Raw genomic sequence first — 21,703 nt, forward strand, 5'->3', positions numbered from 1 at the left:
AAAACCAAGAGTCGGATGCTTAACCAACTGAGCCACCCAGGTGCCCCAATACACTTTTTAAAAAAGTTTTAAAATTTATTTTGAAAGAGAGAGAGAAAGCATACAGGGGAGGGGTAGAGAGAGGGAAAGAGAGAGAATCCCAAGCAGGCTCCTAGCTGCCAGAGCAGAGCCCGACATGAGGCTTGATCTCACGACCTCACGATCAGGACCTGAGCTGAAATCAAGAGTCAGACACTCAACCAACTGAGCTACACAGGAGCTTCTAATAAGGCACTTTCAAGAAACCTCAGTGGCTCAAGTACTCAGATTCTTTTTATTTTTCCACTTTGCCACTCTCAGTGTGTTGCATTTTCCCTTCATGGGTTCAAGATAACTGTCATGGTTCAAAAACATATCACATATGATGTGATCACAAAAACATACACAATGATGTGTGTAGCTTTTTCTTATGTTTTTCTTAAAGAGCGAATTCTCAGAAGGGACTTCCCAGAAGTCCCTCTCCACAGGCTTCCTCTTGGATCTCCTTGGTCAGGATCGCAACCTGTATCTATTCTTAAGTCAATCATTGCAAAGGTAATAAAATTACCACGATTGGGTCAGACCACTAATTCCCAACCCCTTAGAACCAACATCTCCTTCTGCAGCATAACACTCCTCTCTCCTGAAGTGGAAATCAAAGAGAATATAATCTACTCTCACATATACTTTAAAAACAAAGCAATATAAGCCCTTATTGGAATATAAAGGTGAAATAAAGAAATATAATTTACAAAAAAATATGCATATGCATTTCAGTATATATGGTACATTATATTATCATGACTCCTGATTATTTCCTGCCTTCTCCATCACAGAATTATACATGCCAACCTGATAGCATGTGGCTTGCAGCACCTCACCCAAGTGATGTCAGGCTTGCTTCATGATTTGCTTTGGCTAGTGTAATGTGAATGGAAGTGCCACACTCGGGCAGAGCTTGAAAAGCCATCATATGGCTCTGCCGTTCTTTCCTTCTGCCATAAGGAGAGCGTGTTCCAGACAGGGTCTGCTCCTTTGGCACTCAGACTAAAGACATGTGCATTGGGTTTCACCTGATGTACATATGAATAAAAAATACAGCTTGTTGTTGCGAGCCACTGAAATTGTTGGAGTTTGTTACTGCGGTACAACCTATCACAAGCTGACTAATAAATATTGGCGCAGCTATTTCTGCACCTAAAGAAGCAATCTGCACTTTATGTGTGTTTGCACCTACACATAGCGTTACCAGGAATCCAGCAGCTTCAGAGGAACACTGACACAATCGTGTTGTATCAACAATTCAAAAACCAGGAAAAAGTATCGTATCGGTGCCATGAACTCTTGGTGAAGCTCTGAGTTAAAAAACAAAACGAAACAAAAAAGCATCCCTCAATTTACAGTTATATGCTAGCTGCATTCTTGGAATATGCAATGTATAATAAATTTGGGCAGAATTAGTTTTTGCTGGAGTCACATAATTGTGAAGAGATAGTTCAGCTCTGCAAATGCGTAGTGATTCATTTACAAGCCATGGGTCCATTTATGTAAAGTTCAAAAGTATGCAAAATGTATATGTGCTGTTAGAAGTTAGGATAGGTATAGGACTATCCTCAGCACTAGGGGGTGTTCAGTTTGTGGAGATTCACCGAGCTGTAACACACTTATGATCTGTGCATTTTTCTGTAATTGTGTTATACAGCAATAAAGAACCTTTAAAGAGTCATGTAGGGCACAGTACAAATCTTTGATGTGTGGAACTGTCTAGTATTGACAGATGTCTAGTATTCCTGATTCCTGTTTATGAACTGTCAGTGGGGTCCCCTGATCATTATGATAGCCAAACTGAAACAAAACATCCTCACAAATTTCTATCATGCTGAACCCCTGGGTGCCTTATGTGAGTGGGGGAGAGGGGCAGAGGGAGAGAGAGAGAATCCCAAGCAGGCTCCACAGCTTGGAGCCTGACACGGGGCTCGATACCACAACCCTGGGATCATGACCTGAGCTGAAATCAAGAGTCAGATGTTCCCCTGACTGAGTCGCCCAGACGCCCCTATTCTGCCTTTTGTATTGTTGGTTGGCTCATGTCTTTTGTAGCATCCATAGGTTTCGTACAGTGATAGGCACCCACTGGATACTCAAAAATGCATGCTGAATTAAACTGACCAAGAACACAGCCTCTATATCACAGAAATCAGCAATCCAACATCTAAAATCTTTTAACTGGTTGAGACCCACAGTTGCCATCTGGGTAACATACAGCTTTCCATCAATAGCCTCAGTTGTGAATTAACTGCACTTCCTCTCACTGTAGTAGGATTGTATCCTGAACTGGGCTCTGGGAGGGAAATGAGGATGCTTGGCTTTCCTGAACCATGGTAACTTTTCCATACCCTCATGCTTGGGCTCTGTCAATGCACAGTAGAACCAACAATATGACAGCGGTGGGGCCTGGTAGTAGCCTGGCTTTAGCATGGCCAAGATGGAGTAGGTGAGGGCAGGTGATATTTCAGTTACAATTCAACAAGCGTTTATTGAGTATGTTATTATGTGCCAACTAGTGTGTATTATGTGCTGGCTTCAACTAATAAGAATCCATCTCTATTTGGCCTAGCCAAGAAGGTGATGTATGTGTCCAGATATCAGTAGGGAGGTATGGACAGGAGGTGAGAGGAGAAAGAACATCTTTGGCAGGGCTATGTAGGGGGACTAATCAGAGAGAGTGGTGGTTGGGAGGGCCTTGTACATGGCCAGTATTTGACTAATTAGAAAACCAATGGAGGATCACTCAAAGTGGGGAAAATATTCAAGGGGGGTTGTTTACACAATCTTCACCTCTTTCCTCTGAGTTAATAGCATGTGGCCTTAAAAGCTGGGAATTCTTAGCTCTTCATGGGATTAAAAGAATCTTTTCATTGAAATAAAATATACATACAGTAAAATGCATATGAGTGCTAATCATAAGTTTACATCTTGATGATTTTTTACACATGTACACACCCATGTAACTATGACTCTGATCAAGGTATACATTTTCATCACCCTGGTAGGTTTGGCTGACTTATATTATCAGAAAGCAATTTTGTCTTTTCTAGAATTTCATCTAAATGGAATTGTAAGATGTTAGATATCAATACTTGGTTCCTTTTTATTGTTGAGTAACTTAATGAATGAGTAACTGTGTGAATATATTAAATTTGTCTATCCATTCTGTTGAGAGACATATGGAATGTTTTTGCTCTTTGGTTAATATGAATAAAGCTGCCAGGAACATGTCCTTTGGTGGACACATGCACTAATTTCTCCGGGATATAGCAGTAGGAATGGAGTTGCTGGGTCATTGGGTTTCTTATGTTCAGTTTTAGTAGGTGCACGTTGCCAGGCTGGATTTGGGATTGGTGTCTGAAGTGGGGGTAGGGCGGCAGCCTTGTGGGACTGAGCTCTTCACCTACAGGGTCTGCACTAACTTCAGGTGGATAGTGTCACAATGGGTTGAATTTTAGGACACCTACCTAGTGTCCAGAGAATCACAGAACTGCTTGATTGGGAAAACCTACACATTTGGTGACCTGAAGTATTCTCTGTGTGGAGTGTTGTAGTAAAGGAGAAACCGATTTTTTCCTTTATGTGTGGTGTGAGTAGTGTAGTAAGGGTAGAGAGAAGAAACACAGAAGTGTTTTTTCTCATTTTTTTTTAAGTTTATTTATTTTTGAGGGGGGGGGGGTGGGGGATGGCAGAGAAAGAGGGAAAGAGAATCCCAAGGAGGCTCTGCACCATCAGCACTGAGCCTGAAGAAGGGCTTGAACTCACAAGCCGTGAGATCATGACTTGAGTGGAAATCAAGAGTCAGATGCTTAACTGACTGAGCCACCCAGGTGCCCCAGAAGTGCTTTTTCTATTCCAGGGAAATGACAGGAGAAGGTGAGGAAAGGCATGGGACCTGAAGCATCTGATATTGTCTGAGGAGAGGAGGTGTTTGCCTGAGGGGAAAGAGGGTGGGAAAGCCATCTGGGGGATTGGCATGTGTGAGGAAGAGAGCTTGGCTCCTCCTTCTAATCTAGACCAGGTGCTCCCTAAGTGTCCTCCATCTGTTTTCTCAGCACGGTGAGCAGGCATTCAGCGCATGCATGTTGAATAGGAGGTGGAGGGACGTTTGCAAGAATCCCTGAGCCATCTGGTTTGACCCTAAGACAGTGAAAAGGCCCAAGCCCTGAGGCCTAATTGTTAAAACTGGTCTTAGGAATGAAATAAGAAAACAAAACTAGAAATTCAAGTAGGTTTAAAAAGAAATGTTGTTGGGGTACCTGAGCGGCTCAGTCAGTTGAGCATCTGACTCTTGATTTCAGCTCAAGTCATGATTCCAGAGTTGTGGGATCAAGTCCCACCTCACCTGTGGAGCCTGCTTAAGATTATTCTCTCTTGCTCTCCCTCTGCGCCTCTCCCTGGAACACCTGCTCTCTTTCTGAAAGAAAAAAGAAAAACAAATGTTGCAGTTTTATCTTAGCTTCAGGGCAAACCTCAGTCATTTTGTGATTGGACTAGTAATTGGTCCCTGAATTCTTAGATCGGAGGAAAAGGGTATAAACCAGCAATTGACTATAATCCTCCCAAGATGTCAGTATTCCCATGTGGCAAGGGACAGAAAAGAGGAGGGGGGAAGGGGGCGTGGGTGCTTCAGTGTTCTTCCACACTCCAACTCCCAGATCTGGCGCCGGGGCCATTGTGATTTCCAAGTGATCCCAGGGGACCAATCACTGCGAGAGAGGCGGGGCCTAGGAAGCCTCCCTGCCAGTACTTGGCTTTTGGGGTCTGTCTTAACATTCAGGCCTCTGAATACCTAGATGTGTGTGGCAGTGTGCAGCTCAAGTGGGTTGTGGAAGGCAGGCTTACCTTATAAACTGATGCGGTGCTTAAGACTCCTGAAATGATTAAGAGACCCCCCTCCCCTATGCGCAATCTCCTTTCCCCACTTTGACCTGGCCACATCCGATCAGCTCATTATCTGAGGGTGGAAAAGCAAAAGTGCCTTAAGTCTCCCCTTGATTTGTGACTTCTTAAATCTTAGATAGAGCAGGGCTGTCATCAGCACCCTGCAACCTCAGAATAGATTTCTCAGGGAAGGGGTGAGAAAGTCATGGGAATCTTCTGAGAGTAAGGGGGCCCCAGGAAACGGGGCTCAGGAACTGCTCTCCAGGTGAGCTCACTGGGGTCAGAGAATCTGTGGGATCCAAAGGAAGGGAGCATGTGATTTGCATCCCAGAGAGGAGGTTGGGGCCAAAGAGGCCTTAGATGTGGCTGCCGGGACAGGATTCCTAATGCCCATGAGGGGCACCTATGGAGGGAGGTCCAGAGGTGGAGGGTGCTTGGGGTGGGGGGAAGGAGGAACTCCTCAGCAACCAACCTTGTAACAGTTGCAGGTAACTTCAAATCTGCCTCCTCCATCTCCTGCCTTTTCACACCTCATCTCCCTGCTGCTTGCTCCCTCCACTCCAGCTTGTTCTTCCTCAGATCACCCAACACGCTTGCATTTGTGTTCCCCCTCCTGGAAGCACTTGTCTTATCCAGAGGCCTCCCTCGACTGACCTGTTGAAAACTGCAATGGCACTTACATGCCCTTTCCTGCCCCAGCACACTTCTCCCCCGTACCCAGCTTGCCTTTTCTCCAGGGCCCTTCTCACCAGCAGGCGTACTGTGTCACTGCTTGAAGGCAGTAGTCATTTCTTCTGGTCCCTTTTAACCTTCCAGCGGTAGACCCTAACAGGGTCAATTATGCTCAAGTAGCAAATGCTCATAAAATCTCATGAATGTTTGACACAACAGATGTCCCGAACCTTAGGTTATAGAATCTCCAAAGCACAGCTTTGGCCCCAAATTCTGGCTCCACTACTCACTGGCTGTGTGGCTTTAGCAAATCCCTAGTCTCTTTGAAACTTAGCTTCCCCATCTGTAAAATGGAATAATAATCATACTGCCTTAATAGTTTCTGAGAACTAAAAATCCGAAAACAGTGCCTGACTCACAGCAGATATTCTGCTAAGGCCCCTCCCCACCGGGGCCTCCTAAGGTGTTTCCTTATCTACCCTCCCTACCCCCCCTACCCCCACTTACCCTCCACAGCATAGGTGTCACTGTCAGAAGTCACTTCTTTGTGCAAAATGGGCAGCAGCTCCCTCAGCCTAGGTGTTCCTGCCCTTGTCTGCTGTGGCTGCCCCATCTCACCCGCTAGGAGTTTAAGTTCCTGTGGGCAGGGATCACACCTCATTGAGATTACTTGCCCTCACCCAGTGTCCAGTCCCTTATGGTCAGACAAAAATGTGGGACAAATCACTAAAGTGTCCTCATCTCCCTTTTTAGATTTCACCCCTGAAATCATCAGCTAGGGTCTTCTGTTCCAGAATGTCCTGCAGCCTCCTCATCCCCCCACCCCACCCCACTCTGGGATGGTCCCTCTCTTCCCCGTGGGTCTAGAGGGTGTGACCCTGTGGGGCTCTGCTGCCAGCCCCAGCCCTCCCTCAGCATGCCCACCCTTCCTGCTGCTGCTCAGCCCAGCACTCCCTCTAATGGCTAGCTTTTGTGGAAGGTTCCGCGCTAGGGTTGAAAGACAAAAAGCTAGGCTGTCCCCTAAGGCTCCTCTAGTTCCGATATTCCTGCTGTGGTTTCCCTGGATCCCGCCTTTGTTTTCCTTCCAATGCCTCCTCTTTTAAGTTCCAAGAAAGCCTCTTGGAGAGTTTGTGATCTCACCCAATTTCCAACATTCCAGATTTAGTCTCTTACCCCTTCTCTTCTCAGACTTTAAATCACTGTCCTCTCTCTGGGTGTGAATCAGAATCGTGAAGAGGCCAGGGAGACAGGGGGACGGTAAAAGCTTATCAAAAATCCTGCTCCCCTGAGAAAGCATTTCCCCAGCTTCCAGAAAGGACAAGGTGAGGTTAGTTTTTACATGGATTGCATTATAAGCACGAGCTAAGCAGCTAACAATAACGCACAAAATCCCCTGAAGAAGGTAAAGTCAAAATTTAAAATGGTCCCTCCAAACCGGCCCGTTCTGCGACCCCCTCCCGCTCTGCGGCAGCAACTCCTGTGCGTGGGGCTGTGCTGCAGCGACACTGCCCACGAAATTCCCAACCAAGACTCAGACCACGCCAGCCATGCCACGAGGTGTGTTTTATTTTCATTAATCATACAAATAATTTGCTATAATATCCCAGGGCAAACCGGAGAATTTGGCAGTCCGATTGGAGGGGGTCCCCTCAGAGACCCACAGGCCGGTGGCGTCGGCACGGAGTGCCCGGGTTCACAGTGCAGCTTGTCGCTCGTGTCCATCTTGCAGGTGGCTCTTCCTCCACGACTAGGGTGTCTCGAAGATGACGGGGGTGGGGAATCCTTTAGGCTCTTAGGAAATTTCGCTCCGCTTCTCCTGCTCAATGGCTGTGGAGAGCAGGAAGCGGCACTGGCGGAGGAGGACACCTTGCAACCCCCCAGCCGAGGCACCCACGAGGTTTGGGGATTAAGAAAGAAGCTTGGGGCTGGGGAGACGTGCACTTCGTGGAACAGAAAGGGGGCCGGGGCCGCCGGGGCCCGGCGCCTTGGCCAGGTGGGGGTGGGGCTGGGGCTGGGTTCGCGGGAAGGGCGGGGTGGGGGGGGGGGGACCGGGCTGGGGGCCCGCGGACCCGGAGGCGGGGGTGCACTCACTCTCTTTGGTCGGCAGGGTGTTCTTCTCCTGCGTCTCCGTTTTCTTCAGCTTGGCCTTATCGAAGCTGGCGATTTCCCCCATGTCTGGCTTGTCTGCCATTTTCTTAAAGCGATCCTAGTGGGGAAAGCAAGGCGGTTGGCCTGCGGTCGGGGCCCGCGTCCCCTCCGCCTCTCCGCCGACGCCTCTCGACGTGGCACTCGGCCGGGGCGTTCCCGGCAGCCCCAGGCCGAGGATCTGGGCGCGGCCCGCACCCCCCTCCTAGCCCCAGGGCGTGGTCCGCCGGACGGGCGTCCCGTCGGGGAAGGGCGCCTGTTGCGGCCGCGGCGCGCGGGCCAGGTGCACCCACTTCGACCCCACCCGGATGGGGCCCCCGCCCAGGGCAGCGCTCACCGTGGAGTTCCGCCTCGAGCCCGGCGACTGGTGCTCCCACTCGCGTTGCTGCAGCAAGAGACAAAAGAGCGGCGCCCGCCCCTCGCCTTATATATGCCGCGCCCCGCCCCGCCCCTCACCCGCCGCAGCGGGGGCGGTGCTGATAGGCGAGGGGCGGGGGCAGCGCGGGCGGCTCGCTTCCCCGCCGCGCCCTCAGCCCAGGCTGCCTTGGGGGCTGGGCGCGGCACTTCCTGCTCCGGGGCCCCAGCGCCCCGCGCCCCCAGCCCGCGGTGACCCCGCGGTGGAAGCTGTCGGTGCTGCCGGGACGGGTGCTGGGCCCTTGCTTTCCGTTCCGGGCTGCGCTCCCCTCCCCAGGAATCTGCTGCTCCCTTCCAAAATAATGGGCGTGGGGGCCGGCGGGGGGAGGAGTGTGTGGTTGTGTGTGTGGTTGTGTGTGTAGTATGTAGTTGTAGGTGTGGATGTGCAGCGTTGCACGCTGGCTCTGCAGTCATCCCGGCTCGCAGGAGATCCCCCCCCCCCCCCCGCCCCGTCCCTGTGCAGTTCCCACGTCTCATGCCTTTGCCCTCCTCCCCCCTCCCCCAACCTCCCCTCTTCCTCTCCTTGGGGAGGCTCAACCCTTGCATAGACTCGCCCTCAAAGAATCTGAGCCGAGGGTTCCTAGAGATGAAGAGACGGGGGAAACAGGTTTCCACTGCTCTTTGCTCGGATTGGGGGCCGGTTGCCCTCTCGTCGTCGTCTGCGTTCCCTGAGCTGGGAGGCTCTCGCGGGAGTGGTGGCGGGTGTTCCTTAAAGGCTTGTAAGCATTGTCTGAAGGGCGGTGGTGAGAGCAGGCAGTCCGAGAGGGCTCTCTATTCTTTCTCACACCAGGGCTCCAAGAACACTGTGTCCAAGGGTGTGGTTTTCCTCCTTGAAGATAACCTTGAAGATACCCTACAAACGTTCTTATTTTCCATATTAACCCATTATAGGAGGGGTATAATGCGATTGTTCAAATCTTTCTTAGAAAAGTTGTTATTTTCAGTGGTATTATCTAAAGATGTTTAGGTAGTAAGTTCCATAAATTAACAACATGGGGGCGGGGGGGGGGGGGAGGGAAGCTGGTTGTTGTCTTATTTGTGCAGAACTTTCCTTTTTCAAGTGCCAAGGAGTATTAGCAAGCTCTGTTAAAGTGGGATTTGGTGGAAACATCTAAATTCTGTCCACGTCTTCCCTATTTTCTCTGCTTTTCTTGCATTCCCTCAGTGTGTTTGGAAGAGACAGAAGAGCATTTAGGCTTATGAATTTGATATCCCAAACCCCTTGTGTGGCCTTGGGCAAGTCTTTCCTACTCCTCCATTTCTTCATCTGGAAAACAGCTTTAGCATAAAGCCTAAGTGAGCTAATAGAACAGGCATCAAGTGGAAGCCTAATAGGGCAGCCCCGTGAGACTGCCACACTCATACTTCCTTAGTGTATCAGTCATCTAGCTCTAGAGTATGCTGTGTAACAAACTACCCCAAAACCCAGTGCCTTAAAATATTGATCATTTATTTTTGCTTGTTCATCTACAGGTCAGTCAGCTGCTGCTGGTTTGGACCAGGCTGGGCTTGGTTGCAGGTTGCCAGCTGAATCTAGGTCTGCAGGACCAGGAACTAGCTGGTGCTTATTCTTCTCAAGGTGATGGCAGAGCAGCAAGAGGGTTGTAGCACAAGAGAGTGTAGAAGTGAAGAAGTGCGTGTAAAAGCATATCATGTTACCTCATGTCTGTGAACATCACATTGGCCAAAAACCACTGTTAATGGAGTGGAGAATTATATTCTGCCTTTGGTGGGGGAGGGAGGGGCATGGACATTTCCTGAATAAAAATCCAACTTCGTGGTCAGGGTAGGCAAACAACTGTAGCAAATGGTCCCTATAGTGGCTTAAAGCAATAAGAATTTATATTGCACTCATGTGGCAACACTATACGTTGATGTTTCTGGTCAGGCAGCTTACCTCCATGTAGTGACTCAGGTACTCAGGCTTCTTCTCTCTTGTCACTCTGCCCTCCTCCAGGTCCTGGGAGTTTACTCCGTGCATCCGGGAGATAGGAAAAGAGGAAACAAATACAAGACTGCACTGGAGTTTTTATGGACCAGTCTTAGAGGTAGTCGCCATCATTTCTGCCCTCATCTCATTGGCAGGACTTAGTCACATGGTCTTACCTAACCGCAAGAGAGGCTGAGAAATGTAGTCAAGCTGTGCACCCAGGAGAAAAAGAAGGCAGGTTTGGGCAGACCTGGAGCATACACTATTAAAGGATCTGCCAAACTTGAGCGTGAAAAAATGCAGACATCCTGAGACATCAACTCTTCATTGGGTCTCACTGGCACTTGATTCCTTTTCAGATGCAACGGCAAGCATTATTTAGGTGTTATCTTAGGGGACCCCACCTTTGGTCTGAGCATTTGTCCCAGTTTGGACCCAGGGTGAACTCCAATTCCAATTTTTATTTTCAAAACAAAGGGATCTATTCCGTCTAGATACAGCTATAACACATGTTTCGAACACATCAAGCGCACAGGATACCTAAACAAAGGAGCCTACAGGGACTTGCAGATATTCTTTATTCTCAGCTCTGTGGCCCATCTCTAAGAAAATGGGTATCCTCTGTCATTTGTTGCTTAAGAACACTCGTCAAATCTATTAGTTTCATTCAATCCCATGGGTAGTGTTTTTATTTTAATTTTTTAATTTGTATTAAAACTTTTTAAGTTTATTTATTTTGAGAGAGACAAAGAGAGCAAGCAAGGGAGGGGCAGAGAGAGAGAGAGAGAGGGAGAGACAGAATCCCAAGCAGGCTCCACACTGTCAGCGTGGAGCCTGACACAGGGCTTGGACTCACAAACCGTGCAATCACGACCTGAGCTGAGACCAAGAGTCAGATGTTTAACCGACTGAGCCACCCAGGGGCCCCACTCCCACCATTTCTTGAGAATAGATTGTCCTTTATGACTTTCTTCTAGCGAGTGAAATGTAGCAGGGGTTATGCTTTTTAACTTCTATGGCTAAGACATAAAAGTCCATGGAGATATAAAAGGCCCGACTCTCTCTCAGGATACCTCTGCACTCTGAGAAAACCAAGCACCTACAAGGAAAGGCTGCTTGTAGGCATTCCAGCTACAGCCCCAGCTGAGGTCTGAGCCATCAGCTAGCATCAACCACTAAACAGGCAAACAGATGAGCCTTGAAGCTTTAAATTACCCCAGCTATTGCTGAGTGGAACAAACACAAGTTGTCCCTGGCCAGATTATTACAGTTTCGTGAGCAAAATAAATGTGTAGTTGTTTTAAATCACTGAGTTTCAGGATGTTTTGTTATGCAGCAGCACCGTGAGATGGAAAAATCATAACTTAGTGGTGTCAGGGTCTCAGGTCCCATTCGGGGATTTTTCCTAAGTATCTTCTGCAATACTCACACATATACTTAGTTGTCATTTATCAAATATCCATGAAGTTTCTAGCAGTGTTCTCTGGATGTGGAAGATACAAAGATGATGAGACTCTTGAGTTACAAGTCTAGTGTAGTAAATGAATCGCTCTAAGTCAATCAACAAGCTCATGTTCATGCCTTGCATTTACTTATGACTTGGGTGTCATTTATGTCTGACAACATTTCAGCCTGCTGCTTGGAACAGATTGTGTACTGTTAACAGATGGTATTGAGAGAGGCGAACCACTCAACTCCAATTACATTTCCATTTTCTTTGTTGAGAAGGATGCTTTGGAAAATGTCGAGCTAATAAGAGGGAGCTAATGGAGTCTTGATGACTGTCAACTGCGGGGTGAGGAGGTGGGGAAGGCAGTGGAGAGAAGCCTTTGGAGATTTGCTGTGGGGCAACATTCCTCAGGCCTGTTCAATTTGACAATTTTTTTTTTTTTTAATTCGGGCTTTGAATGGGGATATAGATAGAATGCTGATCATATTAGGAAGGATGTAGCTCTGTAAACACTAAGGCAAGGGACACCTGGGTGGCTCAGTCGGTTGATTTCTGCTCAGGTCATGTTCTGGTGGTTCACGAGTTCGAGCCCCACAGCGGTCTCTATGCTGACAACTCAGAGCCTGGAGCCTGCTTTGGATTCTGTGTCTCCCTCTCTTTCTGCCCCCTCCCCCACTCATCCTCTCCCCTTCCACACCCCTCTCTCAAAAATAAATGATCATTAAAACAAAACAAAACAAAACACTAAGGCAAGCTGGATCCAGTGGAGATATAGACAAAATAAGATGAGATTAGACCTGATAGGGGGAGATGCGGGGCCTGCTTGGTCTGACCACAAACCCTACAAATACAGACAGACATGATTAATATGATTACCTCTCAAAAGAAGGTGAATTTTGTGGCTGTGTGAATAAGAAGAAAGAGTTCAGTCCAGGTTTCCCTTGACCGCAAGGAAGACATTCACTTCTGCCTCAGGGCCTTTGCCCTTGTTGGGATCCTCATGTGAGATGCTGTTTTTACTCTAAATATTCACACTGTGCACCTTATTTCACCTAGAACGTTGTTTAAGTGTCCCCCTCTCAGAGAACTTTTCTTGACCATCCATATAGAGTAATACCCCTGACATTCTCTCGACCTTTACCTTGTTTCATCTTTCTTCATAGAATCCATCTCTACCAAATGTGTTATATATTCACTTATTTGTTTGTTGTCTCTCCCCCATAGTAGGAAATTGAAGACCTCATCTATCTGGTTTACTACTGCATCCCCAGCACCAAATGCAATGCCCTGACACCTTAAGTGCTCAATCAGTGTTCTTTGAACAATACATAAAATTCTTTTTTAAAAAAAATTTTTTTTGGGGCGCCTGGGTGGCTCAGTCGGTTAAGCGGCCGACTTCGGCTCAGGTCACGATCTCGCGGTCCGTGAGTTCGAGCCCCGCGTTGGGCTCTGTGCTGACAGCTCAGAGCCTGGAGCCTGCTTCAGATTCTGTGTCTCCCTCTCTCTGACCCTCCCCTGTTCATGCTCTGTCTCTCCCTGTCTCAAAAATAAATAAAAACGTTAAAAAAATTAAAAAATAAAATAAAAAATTTTTTTAACGTTTATTCATTTTTGAGAGAGACGGGAGACAGAGTGTGAGCAGGGGAGGGGCAGAGAGAGAGAGAGAGAGAGAGAGAGAGAGGGAGACACAGAATCTGAGGCAGGCTCCAGGCTCTGAGCTGTCAGCATAGAACCCGATGGGTGGCTGGAACTCACAAACTGTGAGATCATGACCAGAGCCGAAGTCGGACGCTTAACCGACTGAGCCACCCAGGCGCCCCAATGAACAATACATAAAATTCTTAATCAAGATGAAATAAGCTATTCTGAGTGAGATGATGAGTTCCCTGTCATTGGAGGCATTCAATGAGAAGTGGATAGCCAAGTATGTAGACTATTATAGAGATGGTTCAGACCTTGGGCTGGAGTAGGCCCGCAGTCAAGCAAATCTACTTCTCCCTACATGACCTTTCTGGTCCTTTCCTTGCTGTTATTTCAGTTGTGAAACATCCTCCTTTTGGGTACCAGTTTTGCCAGCCTGGAGAATAGCTGCACGAGTCTCGCACAAAGGAGGTATGGGAAGCAAGGAAATCAGGAGGTGATCTCTGTATTTTCCGTGCCATCAAAAGGCTGTTTCTCTTTGTAGGTCATGGAATTTAAGGGCCTGTCTGAGATAAAATTGTGAAGAATGTAAAGCGGGCCTTTGAAGTTCAGCTCTGTAGATTGTTCTGTTCTGTAGATGTGTGGATGAACCCCTAAATAAAGCTTGGCAGCTGCTCAGCTCACCCAGTGGCTAACAGCCAGAGTGCGAGTGCCAATAGTGTGGCTCCAGTTTTCATTTCTGGTGCTAGAATAGCAGTGATGATGGCAACTAACATTATTGAGTGGCTGTCGTGTTCCAAGCCTTGTGCTAAGGACTTTTACAGGTATCATCTCACTTAATCCTGTTTTGATCATTTCTGCTTTACAGCAGAGGATCTTTGACTTGGGCAAGGTCACACAGCAGGTAATTAGTGTTGTTGAAATTTGAACCCAGGTCTGGCTGATTCCGAACCCTGAGCTCTTACCCATGGCGCTTTTTTTTTTAAATCTCTTTTTTTTTTTTAACGTTTATTTATTTTTGAGACAGAGAGAGACAGAACATGAATGGGGGAAGGTCAGAGAGAGAGGGAGACACAGAATCGGAAGCAGGCTCCAGGCTCTGAGCCGTCAGCCCAGAGCCCGACGCGGGGCTCGAACTCATGGACCGTGAGATCGTGACCTGAGCCGAAGTCGGCCGCTTAACCGACTGAGCCACCCAGGCGCCCCTTACCCATGGCACTTTTGCCTTGATCTTGCAGCGGTGTTTGCACACCAGCAGTCTGGATCCAGCTGGCATATGTATTTTGTTTGGCCGCATTAAATTTCACGTGGGAAGATTTCCACTTTAAGATGTAGATCTTCTCATGGCAGCATTGTGATTAACAGCTGCACCCTTGAAATGGGGCATGTTGTCTTCACTTTACTGATTCTCTACCAGTCCCTAATGTCTTCCCTGCATGGAGACCAGTGTCAGTTGTCGTTTATCCTATCTGTACAGGTGTTTTGCTCCCAGTGGAGAAATATTTCTTGTTCCCAGGCCTCTTTCTATGGAAGTCAGCTTTTAAGATGGTCCCCAGTGATCCTGCCTTTTGTTCCCACCCTTATAAAGTCCTCTCCTCTATTGTACCAGGATGGGTCTGTGTGACCAATGTTACACGGCAGAGGAGATAGTTAAGTTATGAGTTAGATGGAAGTTGAGTTATAAAAGACTATAATTTCCATTTTGGTGCCTGGCTTTCTCTTTCTTTCTCTTGGGTCTCTCGTTCTGGGGGAAGCCAGCTGCCATGTTGTGAGCAGTTCTACGGAGAGGACCACAAAGTGAGGGAGCGCCAGTCTGTGGCCGACAGCCAGTGAGGAGCTGAGGCGATCAGCAAGCGAGTTTGGAAGCAAGTCCTCCGGCCCCAGGTGAGTCTTCAGATGGCTGCAGCTCTGGGTGACAATTTGACTGTAACTTTCTGGGACACCCTGAGCCAGAACCTCCCAGCCAAGCCATTCCCAGAAACTGTGAGATAGTAAGTGTTTGCTGTTTTATGCTGCCAGGGTTAGGAATAATTTGTTAGTCAGCAAGAGACAAACTCATTCACTATCAAAAGTGGGGAGAACAGATAGATCAAGAGTACCATGTAGTTAAAAAAATTAAGAAAGAGCTTATTTGTCTGTGGAAGTAAAGAATATTTATATCATTAGGAAGCCTGCCGTAGTAAGAACTATGGTATATGGGAAGGATGAGACAGTCTTCATGAGCCAGGCCGATTTTACTTCCTCACGTGCTCTACCTGGCCCCTTTAGGTCTTTACGTCTTCCAAGCTTGCCATAAAGCAACGGTTTTCAAATTGTTTTTGACCTTGATGATTGACTCCCTCCCCAAGAAGTGCATTAAGTACATTTCACACCGTGATATGGTATTCACATGAGTGCACACAAATGAAACAGAAGTTCTCTAGAACAATATTCACTTTCACTATGAGTGATATATTCTAAGCTTCTCTGTTGTATTCATTTTCATTTTTTAAAGCATTTTCATTTGGAAATAATTATAGACTCATGGAAAGTTGCAAAGATGGTACAACTGAGGTCCCCTGTGTACTCAATGGTAACATCGTGTATGACTATAGTGCAGCATCAAAACCAGGCAACTGACAATGGTGCAATCTGCAGACCTTTCTAGATTTCACCAGTTTATTATGTGCAGTGTGTGTGTGTATTTCTCTGCAATTTTATCACATGTACAGAATTGTACAACCACTACAATCCAGATACAGACGTATTCCATCACCACAAAGGGAAATCCCTTGTGCTACACCTTTATAGGGTCACCTACCCCCACTCTTCCCCGACTCATAGCCCCTGGCAAACACAATCTATCCTCTGTCTCTAAAATTTTGTCTTTTGAAATTGGCTTTTCTCACTGAGCACGAGGCCCTTGGGATCCATTCAAGTTGTGGAGTGTACCACTAGTTCAGTCCTTATTATTTCTGAGTGGTATTCCGTGGCATGAATGTACCCCTTACTGAAGGCCATTTGACTGTTTGCAGTTTTCAGCTATTAAAAATAACACTGCTGTGAACATTTGTGTACATTTTTTTGGTGCGTGTGGACATAAGTTTTCATTTCTCTTGGATAATGTCTAGGGAAGTGTTTGCTGGGTCATAGGGTAAGTGCATTTTAGTTTTGTAAGAAATTGCTCAGGCGCCTGCATGGCTCAGTCAGTTGAGCATCTGACTCTTGATTTCAGGTCAGGTCACGATCCCAGGGTTGTGGAATCAAGTCCCATGTTGGGCTCTGCGCTGAGGATGAAGCCTGCTTGGGATTCTCTCTCTGTGTCCCTCTGCCCCTCTTCCTCAGCCCCTCTCCCCTGCTCTCTCTTTCTGAGGAAAGAAAAGAAAAGAAAGAAAGAAAGAAAGAAAGAAAGAAAGAAAGAAAGAAAGAAAGAAAGAAAGAAAGAAAGAAAGAAGGAAGGAAGGAAGGAAGGAAGGAAGGAAGGAAGGAAGGAAGGAAGGAAGGAAGGAAGAAAAAGAAATAGCCAAGAAATTTTCAGAGTGGTGGTATCATTTTATATTCCCACTAGCAATTTATAGGAAATTCAGTTTCTTAGCATTCTTACCAGTATTTGGTATTGCCACTATTTTTAATTTTAGCTGTTCTAATAGGCATGGAGTTATTTCATCAAGGTTTTTTTCTTTTTAAGTTTTATTTATTTAAGCAATCTCTGCACCCAACATGGGGCTCAAACTCATGACCCTAAGATCAAGAGTCGCATGCTCTTCTGATTGAGCCAGCCAGGTGCCCCTCATCAAGGTTTTAATTTGCATTTCCCTAATGGCCACTGGTGTCGAACTATTCCTTTTTATTTTATTATTTCGTTAAAAATATGATTGTGACCTACTAACTTGATTTTATCATCCACTAACTGGTTGTGTCCAGCAGTTCAAACTCTGCTGTAGGGGGATGATTTCAATCAGTGGCTTAGCGTCCATTATTCTCAAATCATCTCTTTAACTTCTAAATTCTCCTTTAGAGAGAATTTAAGGAGAATTTAGAACATCTCCTTCTCAGATGTTCCTGAAATTTTATGTTTAACCTAGATGTCTTCTGGTGTCTGAAAAAGATCTAGATAAGAATGATTCCAACTCCTGTCTGATGCTTTCCCATGGTTTCTCTGAATTTTCTTATGGTTATTTCTGGTCTCTGAATTTTTGTGTCTCCGCAGTGATCCCATCCAAACAGGGCCAGCCCTTGGCTTTCATTTCTTTCTTCAAAGCAACTGTAAAAATAAGGCTGGTCTGTGCAGTACAATTTTTACCAAAGGGTTGTGGGTGAAGGAGAGGGACGAACCTATATTTTTAATGGTATATATATATATATATTTTAATATATATTTAATATATATTATATAATATATATTATATATATTATATAATATATATTATATATATTATATATAATTATATATAATATACATATAATATATAATACATATTATATATTATTATATATAATATATATTATATATTATTATATATATTATATATTACATATATATATATGAGACAGAGGGAGACACAGAATCTAAAGCAGGCTCCAGGCTCTGAGCTGTCAACACAGGGCCCGACGCGGAGCTCGAACCCCTGAACCGCAGGATCATGACCTGAGCCAAAGTGAGATGCTCAACCAACTGAGCCACCTAGGCACCCCTTTGTTGATATGTTCTGAATCCTGAAAGCCCTTTTGGTACATTGGGGTCTTTTTCTAGTTAGCTGGTAACTCACACTGTCTATCTCCTCATTTCCATTTTCTGATTCCCTCCTTCTTCTTTATTCTTTCCATTGAGAAATACCAAAGTCCCTTCTTTCTTCCCAGTGGAACAGTGTACTTGTTCTTTGCTACCCTGGTTCTTGCTGGTTCTTTCTACTCCATGCAACTGATGGAAATATTTCCCCAAAGATAGTTCCTTCCTCAGTGGGATTTTGGTGTTAGTTATTAAGATAATACCACTTGTGTCTTTTGGCAGGATAATCTATCCTCTGCGTTTTTCTTTCTTTTAAATGCTAAAGAAGTTTTTTTTTTCTTTTTTCTTTTCCCTCCCTGCTTGGTATAGATCTCAGTGGAAAGCCTTGAGGTCCTGGATTTTGCCTGCCACCGATCTGTGCGTGAAGTTTGCTCTGTGCACCAGTGCTTGCTAATGTGTTCAATCCTTTATTGTCTACACCTTTTGTCTTAGTCATGAGGGCTGACATGACAGAATACTATAGACTGAGTAGCTTATAAACAATAGAAATTTATCTCTCACTATTCTGGAGGTGGGACAGTCCTAGCTACTGGCAGGTTCAGTGTCTAGTCAGGATGTGTTTCCTGGTTCCTAAACGGCCATCTTATCACTGTGTCCTCACCTAATAGAAGGGGAAAGGCAACTCTCTGGGGTTTCTTTCATATGGACATGAATCCCATTCATGAGGGCCCCACCTTCGTGACCTAATCACCTCCCAAAGGCCCACCTCCTAATACCATCATCTTGGAGATGAGGACCCAAACATTCAGCCTGTGGCACCAGTGTTCCATGTTGATAAAACTCTTCGAAGAGTCACTCTGATGCAAGAAAATTATACCTAAGAACAAATGAGGCTTTGTTCCTTAGGTTGTGAATTTTTCGTCTCTAGGGCATGGTATTAGATAATGAGGAGTTATGGGTCACACATGGGGTTAGGAAATGATGAATAGAAGGATTACAGAGAAAATAAGAACATGTATTCTTATTTCTCCATTAAGTCCATCGAGATTTGTCTGAGTATCTGTGATATAGAGACGAGTAAGCTGTGGTTCCTGTCCTAAGGATCATACAGTCTAGTGGACGACACGGATTTGAAAGAAACCTAAAATGTTGGTGGAATCAAATAGAGCCAGTGTAAGAGTAACGACTGCGGACGCCATGGAGCAGGGATCGGCCGTCCCTGTCAAGCGCTGTCGGATTTCCTAGCCAACAGAAATCGTGACTCTCATACCTGGATGTCGTTTTAAACCACTGAGTTTTGGGGGATGATTTGTTATGTAGAGTAAACTGGGGCACACGGTGAAAATCTCTCTCCCCCCTCCAAGCCCCAAATCTCCCATTTCCTTCCTTGGGAGCAATCTCTGCTACTGGTCTTTTGTGCACTCTTTCAGAGATGCTGGCATTACATATATGCGCACATATATTCTTTTATTTTCACAAAAGATAATGTATTATCACACGGGATGTTGATTTGGGGGTTACAAATGAATTTTAACAAGTAAGTGAATTCTCCAATAGGGAATCCATGAGAAATGAAGATTGGCTGTTTTCATAAAAGGTATCAGTTAATTTTAAAATGTTAAGATGTTCATATATATTTTAAACGATATTTTCTCTTAAAATATTATCTAGTATTCGAAAGTGAAGTACAAATAATTATTAATGAATTTCAAAATTGTAAGCCAGCATTATTTTTTATTTATTTTATTTTAATTTAATTTAATTTAATTTAATTTTATTTTAATTTTATTTTATTTTATTTTAAGTAGGCTCCATGCCCAATGTGGGGCTTGAACTCATGACCCTGAGATCAAGAGTTGGATGCTCTACTGACTGAACAAGACAGGTGCCCCAAACCAGCATTATTTAAAAATAAAATATTTAATTAAACTATTGGCTATGCAGTTAAATGTGATGAATAAATTTTATAAAATTTAAAGTGTCTTCAATGTCTATCTTGTGAACAATATAGAGAATCTGTATATTGCTTCATATATGTTATCTACGTATGTACAGGTGTAAGAATAATATGAGCTATTTACTAATTGTGAAATATTTCTCAGCTGCCATACAATGCACTTGTTGGGAACACTGTGCTAATTTGTGAGTAATTCCTGTAGCTACCAGAATTTCGGTGCTAGCTTTTGGAGCCACAGCCTGGAACAGGAAAAGGAGTGAGAAAATGGGCGCTTGGTACTCCTGGAAATCCTGGTTTTATAAGAATCTGTGAGAGAAAAGGTTTGAGTGACAGAAGCGCTGAGGTAAGTGGTTCTGTCTCCCCAGTCATCCCTAAACTCAGAAGCATCTCATCATTGGTGCTGGCAGCAACACAGCCTAGAAACTTCTCTGGCGTTGAGGTATAGTCACCCTTTGCCTCCAGAATACAGAGGAAGCCCGTGCCCAGGTCTGCATGGTGTTCGTGTGTGCAGGGGGGGTCGTCTAGAGTGCCAGCCCCTCTTGCCTGGGTGTATGGAAGGGACACCTATAAGCAATGCTGCAAATGAATTCAAACAAAATCTGTGCAAGTGTCTGTGTGGGATAAATTCTGACTGTTTCTTTGTAGTTTTTGACCAATTTTCATTCATTTCTGACTTCTTTTTAGTTTGCATAATTTCCAGAAAACTGGCCCCTTCTTGCATACTACAGTTTTTATCTTCCTCCTTCAAGAATATGCAAAATTGCCATTTCCTTTCTGGTTAATTTGCTCATTTCAGAATTCATATTCTTTTTCTGTCTCCTTTATGCCATGTGTTGCTCTTTGGCTTGGAGCCAGATTACTAAGCTTCCCCCAATCAAGCCTTATAAAGAGACAATTACAAGCTCACTGGGGAAGGAGCAATCATTTATAACCGGCAAGTAGAAAGAAAGGTTTAACTTCCTGTCACTGCACCTCTGGAAAGGATGGTGGCAGATGTGTGCTTTCATGCAAACCCCCTCTTCTCTAATGAAAGTGAAGACATTTTTCTGAAGCACCTCACATGGCACATAGGGTCAGGAGACCTGGGTCCAAGCACTGGCACCATTCCCTACCAGCCCTGGGCCTTTGGACAGTCACATGGCTTCTCTGAACTTCAATTTCCTCGTCTAAGAAATGGAGATAGTAATTGAGCTGTCACGAGGATCTGTGAGATCAAGTAGCTGAAAGCATTTTGTAGGTGAGATGTATTGTGTGCAGGGGAGTGGTTCAACTACTTTGGTTTCTTTTTATAATTTCCCTGCACCATGCTAATTACCTCTCTGTAGTATTTTCTGAGCTAGTTCTATTGTTATCATGCCATGCTCCCCAATAAATGCTCCTGAGCTGAATACTAATGCTTCAAAAAGGGTTTCTGGAAATGTTGAAGGACAGGATCATCTTGAAGGGATGGTGATAACGGATGGAGGAAAATGCCAGTTCTGAAATTAGGATCAGATGATGTCTGGAACTGATTGGAAAATGTTTGTCAGGAAGTTAGGGGAGGTTCCCACAGATGAAAGTTGGGACTGGGACTTCCCCACTCTATTGGCTGCCATAACAAAATGCCGCATACCACGGACTGGGTGGCTTAAACAACAGAAATTTATTTTCTCGCAGTTCCAGACCTGGGCAAATTCAAGACATGGGCAGGTTTGCTTTCTTCTCTCTCCTTGGCTTGCAGATGGCTGCTTTCTCACTGTCTCCTTACATGGTGCATGCACATCCTGTCTCTCGGTGTGGTCATATTTCCTCTTCTTAAAGGGACACCAGTCAGACTGGAATAGGTCTCCACCCTAA

The 21,703-nt window shown here is 45.4% G+C and overlaps 2 protein-coding genes across 3 annotated transcripts in view; one reads left to right on the forward strand and one right to left on the reverse strand.

Annotated features, from left to right (window-relative positions):
- Window positions 1-7,170: 7,170 nt before the first annotated feature.
- Window positions 7,171-8,255, reverse strand: TMSB10 (thymosin beta 10). Its single transcript, XM_086700733.1, has 3 exons — window positions 8,105-8,255; window positions 7,714-7,828; window positions 7,171-7,449 (listed from the first exon to the last, which is right to left on the reverse strand). Exons 2-3 carry the CDS (start codon window positions 7,811-7,813, stop codon window positions 7,415-7,417), a joined length of 135 nt encoding a protein of 44 aa, XP_086556859.1. The 5' UTR covers window positions 7,814-7,828; window positions 8,105-8,255; the 3' UTR covers window positions 7,171-7,414.
- Window positions 8,256-8,285: 30 nt separating this feature from the next.
- The window catches only part of TRABD2A (TraB domain containing 2A), an 83,756-nt gene continuing 70,338 nt past the window's right edge, over window positions 8,286-21,703 (forward strand). The window contains exons 1-4 of one of the 2 annotated variants that reach the window (XM_086700730.1): window positions 8,286-8,900; window positions 9,655-9,760; window positions 10,139-10,229; window positions 14,957-15,086. The gene's annotated coding sequence lies outside the window, so the exon portion shown is untranslated. The remainder of the gene's footprint in view (window positions 8,901-9,654; window positions 9,761-10,138; window positions 10,230-14,956; window positions 15,087-21,703) is intronic. The other variant, XM_086700731.1, reaches the window with a different exon arrangement.

Source organism: Puma concolor, chromosome A3, assembly GCF_028749965.1.
Source record: "Puma concolor isolate L17-30 chromosome A3, mPumCon1.1.hap2, whole genome shotgun sequence".
NCBI classification, from domain to species: domain Eukaryota; kingdom Metazoa; phylum Chordata; class Mammalia; order Carnivora; family Felidae; genus Puma; species Puma concolor.